Below are 7,809 nucleotides of genomic sequence, written 5' to 3' on the forward strand. Positions count from 1 at the left end.
CATCCCTCCACTCTGTCCCTACCACATCTACATGTCTTTCCCCTCCATCCCCAAATAGTTATTTTAGGTTAACTCAATATTCATTATTTTACTAAAACAGCACCTTGTTCACTATAGAGCCAAATAGTGAATTAGAATTACATTTCCTCTCTTGTTGAGTTTTGTCTTTCCTGGAATAAATAACTGCCTTGTCTTTTCATTTGCTTAATTTTCTAAATATCTATTCTAACTTTTTTTTTTGCAACACGTTCTCAGATCTATAAGCTACCCACCAGTATTCTTTTCCAAATGGCCAAACGTATGAGATAAACTTTCAATTCCTTCCCCACGTCTCTGGTTTTGGTGTTCTAAGGGGAAGGAGAACAGAGGACCACCATAGAATAAGCAGATTAGTACCTAATCCCTGTTTGCAGCCCTGCCACTGTCCCTTGCCCACCACCACGCCTACTGTCCCCAAGGCTTTAACTTCCATGGTTCATTTTTCTAGAGAACAATGAAAAACCTCCATTCTCCTGCCTTGGCCAGGGGTGGTCATCTCTCTGCTCAGGGTGGGAAGGGTTTGTGGGTTGTCCCTGTGGGTTTATACCTTTTTTATTCCTTTACTTTCATTTTAGTGGGGCTTTGAGAAAAAGAGACCAACACATATGATTAATCTACTATGTTTAGAGACTCTACGATTATTTTTTAAGAAAGTAGATTAAAATTATATGTAAGTTTACATAGGAGATTGGCCTAGTAGTTGGAGGAAATTTTAACTTAATCTAACATGTGGTAAAGCAAAGGTCACAACTCAAACGCCTACAGGAACACCGGACCTAATAATAAATTAGTAAAGTACGTAAGCTTTTAAATGTGGGATTAAGGATGAGGTGACACCACCACCACTCCAAGGGAATTTCTGACATTACAGCCACAGGTGATGTTTGATGGCACTGTCACTTACAGTGAAGTGGGCTAGCCCCCTTTTCCCGTCCTAGCCATTACAATCAGCTCTGACAGATATAGAGTGCTAGGTAGGCAGAGTTACTGCAACCCTGTGGCTGACATTGGAGGTGTGAGTGAATTGGTGGAAGCGCCATCTGTCCTCCCTGGGCTTGGCCCCGCCCCCTCCACATGCACCTGGCTCACAGCAGATGCTGACACCCATCTCCTGAAAATGGGTGTTCTCTAAAATCCCTTCTAATCCTAAGATGTCACTTGGTCCCTTTTCTGGTCCAGGACAGGATTATAGTAAAAATGATGCAAACACCGGTCAATACCACAAGATAGCCATTTAAATGGGATGGCTGGAAAATGCATCCTGTTAGATACTTCAGTTACTAAGTTTCCTCCATGAGGCCCAAGGCAGACCAACCAGCTGAGACTAACATTTATTGGAATGTTTACAGAAATCTTGGCTTAAGACAAGATATTTAGTTATCCTCATGAACCTCTCTGTGAACAGGTCAGTTAGCAAGCCCTATATAATGTTATTAAATAAATATATCTCAAATCAAGATTTTCATGGCCCACAGAGACGAAGTAGAATGGAGAAAGGAAAGAAGCCATTTCTCCTGTCTGGGTACGTTCTGCTCAGGAGATGATACTGTTCCTGGTTACTCCGTCTAGTCCCGACCTATCAGTGATGTCCCTGTTTTCGCTTTCGCTCTAACCTCTCTTTAGAGCATTAGATCTGTTATTTCCAAGTATCCCCTCCCAATGAACATCTTTAAGGCAACAAGTCTAAAATGAAACATTTTCTCCTCCCTACCCACAGCTATGCCTTCTAGCATTAAATTCCTATAATATCTATAGTTAGCTTTTATTGTTTTAGTAACCATCTGAGTTTCTATCTGTATTGTAGCATATATAAAAAAGAATGAGACACAGTCCTGTCTAGTAGGGAGAAGACATGTGAAGATGTAAGTGCAATCTAACAAATGCTACATGGATGCGAAGGAGGGGACACCTTGCTCCATCCTGAGTCAGGGAAAATACCAGAGGATGGGACACTGGAGTTGAGTCTTTCATAGTGTTTTCGAGTAATGTCTTGTGTCTTCTCCTTAGCTCCTCAACTAGACAGTGTCAAGGCAAAATCCTTTTCTTTTTTTTTTTTTTGTCTTTTTTCGTGTCCGGCAACGGATCGCAACCCTCAGTGTTGCGCCCGTACTGGACCAGGACCGGCAACGGAATCGCAACCCTCGGTGTTGGGCCCGCACCTCGCTCAGCCAGTGAGCGGGAACCGGTCTGTATGTGGGATCCGAACCCTCAGCGGGAGCGCCACCGCACTCCCAAGCGGCGCACTGTAGCAGTCTGCCACCGGGCCGGCCCCAAAATCCTTTTCTTGTATGCTTACTTCCCACAATAATCAGGGCACTTAGTGTGAAGCAACCAGCAAATACTTGATAATGCTTGACTCAAAGAACAACCAAGTACCCAAATAATAGGCCAAAGGTGGATGTAGCCCATCCACCAGGGACCATGTGTTGCTCTCTACCTCCATGCTGAGCCTCTCTCTATGGCTGCCCTGAGAAAGTCTAAATGTAGTACATAATCTTTTTTTTTAATCCTCAGACAACTGTAGAGAAGGGACCATGTGTTGCTCTCTACCTCCATGCTGAGCCTCTCTCTATGGCTACCCTGAGAAAGTCTAAATGTAGTACATAATCTTTTTTTTTAATCCTCAGACAACTGTAGAGATAACTTCTACCAACCCTTTTCAGATTGTTAACGGTGGAGAGTCCTGCTACATCTGCATCACTATCACTGCAAATGCACAGCACATGCCATTTGCCCAATTCTAAGTACTTAATATGTGGTTCATACATTTAATGCTCACAGCAACCCTATGTGATGGGCACTATGTTTACCTTCGTTTTACAGATAAGGAAAGGCATGACAGGCAAAGTGACTTGCTCAAGGTCAGAGAACTAGGTAAGTGTTGGCTAGGCTCCAGAATCTATGCTCTCAGCCATCCCACTCATCCTTCTGATTTGGGGTAGTAGTCTCACCACATCCATCTTTTGCACTCTGGGATGTTTAAATAATAAGTTGGTGTATTTGCAAAAACGGGAACAGAGTGCTCACCAAACTACCATTTATTTAGCTTTGCTCCCTCCCATGCAAGACCAAGCTGATCTCTAAACAAGCATCAAAACCCCAAGCTCATTAACACCAGTGTGAGATTCAATAAGGTGAACACTACAGTGATGTACAATTACATTCTAATAATTCAATGCCCAGGAGTCCTATAAAACAATTGCAAAGGCCCAGGATTATCACAATATGCAAATGCACTAGGAAAATCATTACCTATTTAGTCCCCTTCATTTTGGTGGGTTTAACATGAGAAGAATAATCCATGCTACAAGACGAAATTTCATTTTACAGCTGTAGTAACCAAGTACATAAAAGCTTGAATCTGTCCCAATAGCTTCTAAAAGATTTTTCCCAGTGTCAAAGGCAAAAATAATGAAATCTTGCAAATGTACAGTTAATAGGACCCCAGTGGACACTAACTTCAAAAATGCATGGTCTATAAGACATTAAAGGCTTGATTTTAGTTTCTTCACTGTTTCTGTTAATAACAATGTCTAATTAAAACATCTGTAAAATACTGATAGTTTTAATTTTACATAAAATTTCCAAAACAACTGTTACACAGTATAATAGGTATCTGCAATGAATAGGTTATTAATGGAAATATTATTTTAAATTAAAATCAGGATCTAAATTTAAATTAGTCATCTCTGGCTAATGAAGAGAAAAAGAAGTCACCCGTGCTGGGAATACAGCAGAAAAATCTAGTTTTCACCATCTGTTAAAGCACATTCACTGTATCACTTGGGCTAAAGGACAATTCATTTTGCCGCTTCTGTCTTATACCCAGTCTAATGCACCTTTCAACAAATTACTTTATAATTTTAAAACTACCATTCAACCTTATTCACAATCTGAATTCCCCCCTCCTACTTTACCGGTGAGGACATTCGCAGAGACCACTATTCCTTGCAGTAGCTTCTCCCTCCCAGGCCTGCCTAAACTGATGAATATTTTAAAAGGAATGGCGCAAATCTCAGCTTTCCCTTTCTTTGGGTCTCATCTTCTTTTACAAAATAAAACAAAAGGGATTAGCAACGCTTAGTGCCTGGCTGTAATTCAATACCTTTCTTTCTAATTAATGCACAATAAAAGAGGATTAAGACATGATCAGCACTGAGTGGCATGTGTCTCCTGATGCTGGCATTGAGTTGGTAAGGGATTCATTCCAGACAATGAAAAGCCGCGTTTCAAGTTGCTTCAGATTTATATAATGGTTCACAGTAGATGCTGCAGAATGTGGTCCACAGCATGAGGGAAGCTCTCACAAGTTAAGTAAGGAGGTGGACTGACTTTTTCTTCATCTGATGCTCGATATTTCCCTGAAACAAAAGGAAAGCCAGTGAACAAAGCATGTTGGGCAGGAAAGTTAAAAGCACACCTGCAATTGATTGGGTTCAGTTGGTTTTGGATCAATGATGGTTCATGTAGGATAAAACTGAAGTCCTTGGGCAACTATAATAATTTTAAAAAGTGCATTAATCTATTTCACTAAAACACTGCCCACTGCCTTGAGCAGTAGAATCCCTTTTTCATATCAGCAGATATGTTGTCTGCTAGAATGCTAAATGTTTAACACCTGCAAGCGCCTGGCCCATCACAGAACAACCTTTACAATTACTAGAGAATCAGGGGCTCCACAGCTCCCAAAGCACCTTTTAATGAGGAAATTCAAAGAAATGTCACATTCAGCATTTTCCCAGGCCCTGTGGTCTTTCGCAACGGACAGTCACAGGTACTGGATCAGCTGACAGCTAAGCCTCCCTTCGAATCTCCACAGTTGATGAAATCACTTTCTTCTCCGCACCCCCAGCCCTGAAGATAGATGGTGATTAAATCAATGCTTTAAAATGGAAGCCCAGGCCCCAGAGGGCAGAGACCTCGTCAGCTTAGAATGCTAAATGTTTAACACCTGCAAGCGCCTGGCCCATCACAGAACAACCTTTACAATTACTAGAGAATCAGGGGCTCCACAGCTCCCAAAGCACCTTTTAATGAGGAAATTCAAAGAAATGTCACATTCAGCATTTTCCCAGGCCCTGTGGTCTTTCGCAACGGACAGTCACAGGTACTGGATCAGCTGACAGCTAAGCCTCCCTTCGAATCTCCACAGTTGATGAAATCACTTTCTTCTCCGCACCCCCAGCCCTGAAGATAGATGGTGATTAAATCAATGCTTTAAAATGGAAGCCCAGGCCCCAGAGGGCAGAGACCTCGTCAGCTCCTGCAGGCAGGTGGGAACAGCATGTGCTGCCACCAAGCAGGGACCTTGAGAGGTTGGCAAATGACTGAGAGCCTGGCAAATGAGAGTGCCTGAGGGTGGGTGGGGAAAGAGTGATGGATGCTCACAGGCCTGAAGCCAGGCAGGACACTGTCTGACTCTGAATCTGGAATTCAAGACAGCCTGCTGTTCCTAGGGCCTAGCACACAATTTAACACCCCAACGTAGCAGAGGAACCATTACACACAGTGGTCACAGAGAGCTTTGACAAACGTAAATCGACAATGCATGATCCCTATTTAAATACCCTTAATTGGTCCCAATGCCCTTCAGAAAGAATCCAAAATCTCTATTGTTGCCTACCAGGCCCTTTGTCACCTGGCCCCAGTGACTAACTTTAGCATGTGCTACTTGCTCACCAGGCTGCAGTCCGAGACCGGACCCTGGCTCTGCTGAGGACCTTTACACCTGCCATCATGCCCTTGGCCTGGAACATTCTTTTCACCTGACTATCTCCTTAACACTTCAGGTCAGACCCCACCTTCCCATCCAAATTAGATCCCTTCCCTGTTATTTCCTCCCCTAGCGCACTGTTCTTTGCCTCCACAACAGTTACAACAATTTGTAATTATGCATTCATTTGTTTAATGTCTGTCTTACGTCAAGAACACTGTAAGTGCTCTGAGAGCAGGGACTACGTCTGTTACATGCCCCATTGTATTCCCAGAAGTTAACATAATGACTAGTACATGGTAAGCACACATAAACTTTCTTTTTTAATTAATGGAAAGAAGGGAGTGAGGAAGGGAGGGAGGGAGGAAGGAAATGCAGAATACTGCTCCAGCGGAGGCCCCAGGGGAACAAGGCCACCTGCCCTGCAGCTCTGCACTTTGCCTTCTCCTTGCTCTCTCATCACTTTTTCTGTGATCTCTGCTGTTTATTCTTCTGCTTTTTCCAGTTTTCTCTGCCTAAGTCCAGCTCCCCAACAAAAGACTCCACCGTTTTCTCCAACCATGTCTTTAAGAGGCTTTGCCCAACAAACTCAAAGCCTGTAAACCCCACTTCTCCACACCTTAGCATTGTGGTGGTGAAGATGCTTCCTGTCTTGTCTTACTGACTATAAATTCTTACAGGAGAAACCAGCATCAAGTGTACAGAGGTAATTAATATCTACCTCACTCACCTTAGCATGCTCAAGGCACTTGTCCACAACAGTATGGTCTACGCAGCAAGCTCTACTGCCAGTTTTTTCCTCAAGCTTAAATCCCACTAAGTATAAACTCCTTTGCAAGGTTTCTACTTGGTCTCACAGGTAAGTTAATGACTGACTATTGTTGTACCACCTACTTCCTGGATCCAGTGGTCTTGAAGCCTTTCCAGGCCTGGAAGTTGGCGTTAAGGGCTTCTAGAATGCTTTTGCTTAGTCTGGCTCTGCAAGTGGAGTTTCTACAAAGCACAAACTGACAGAAGTGGCTTAGGTGTACGATTTAGTTCTATCACCTAGCACTGTGCCTCGTACACAGTAGGTGCTCAATAAAGTCAGCTGGGTGAATGAAGCCACCTACATGACTTCTACCCAACTCCCTCACTGCAGCAGCCTATGCTTTCCTGGATAAATGGTGAATGGAGGGGAATACAGGATGTTATGTGATGCCATAAGACAAAGAGCAATCCCATTTTTTTCTAGATGACTGTTTCACATGCTAAACAAATCAATTCTGGTTAGGACTAGTCAAAATCTTTACTAACTACTAACTGACAAAATGTATATTGAGCATCTACTATGTGCACTGAGAAACAAAATTGCTCAAGACTATCCACAGAAAACACTTATTATTGAACATGAATTAAAACATTTATGGTAATTTTCAACACTGGAAAGATTAGTGCTTGTCCATCACACCGATTTATTTATTTAAAATTTATCAATGGAGCTGGCTGTTCTGTATGCTTTTAGAACAGTGGGCGTACTTAAGTTTTTCTGACAAAAGACTGATGGTACCAATGGACCTGTTTTCATGAGCTGGATTTAGCTGCTTTAGTAGTTCCACATTTTAGATTTGATTGTGATATGCTGTTGGCTTCTCTAAGACTAACTTGATGCTTCTGTGATAGGCTGGTCAGAAAAGAAGTCGGAACCAGTGGAGACCAGCCGGGAGAGGTGGTTTCAAGACACTGGCATAGGTCTAGTTTTGATGTTCAGTGTAAATGTTAATTATGTGAACTAAAGAAATGTTCACGGGAATAATACACAATAGCAAAAATAGCTATTTGAGGGCCGGCCCGGTGGCGCACTGCTACAGTGCGCCGCTTGGGAGCAAGGCGACGCTCCCGCCGAGGGTTCGGATCCCACATACAGACCGGTTCCCGCTCACTGGCTGAGCGAGGTGCGGGGGCAACACCGAGGGTTGCGATCCCATTGCCGGTCGCGGTCCGGTACGGGGACGACACTGAGGGTTGCGATCCGTTGCCGGACACGGAAAAAGACAAAAAAAAAAAAAAAAAAAAAA

General features: G+C 43.1%; 1 protein-coding gene across 1 annotated transcript in view; it reads right to left on the reverse strand.

Annotated features, from left to right (window-relative positions):
- Positions 1–3,059: 3,059 nt before the first annotated feature.
- HDHD2 (haloacid dehalogenase-like hydrolase domain containing 2) overlaps positions 3,060–7,809 on the reverse strand; it is a 44,739-nt gene continuing 39,989 nt past the window's right edge. Inside the window, exon 7 of the mRNA XM_008592032.1 lies at positions 3,060–4,400. Within this exon, the coding sequence (XP_008590254.1) occupies positions 4,297–4,400 (104 nt within the window). The 3' untranslated portion in view covers positions 3,060–4,296. The remainder of the gene's footprint in view (positions 4,401–7,809) is intronic.

Source organism: Galeopterus variegatus, unplaced genomic scaffold, assembly GCF_000696425.1.
Source record: "Galeopterus variegatus unplaced genomic scaffold, G_variegatus-3.0.2 Scaffold7518, whole genome shotgun sequence".
NCBI classification, from domain to species: Eukaryota; Metazoa; Chordata; class Mammalia; order Dermoptera; family Cynocephalidae; genus Galeopterus; species Galeopterus variegatus.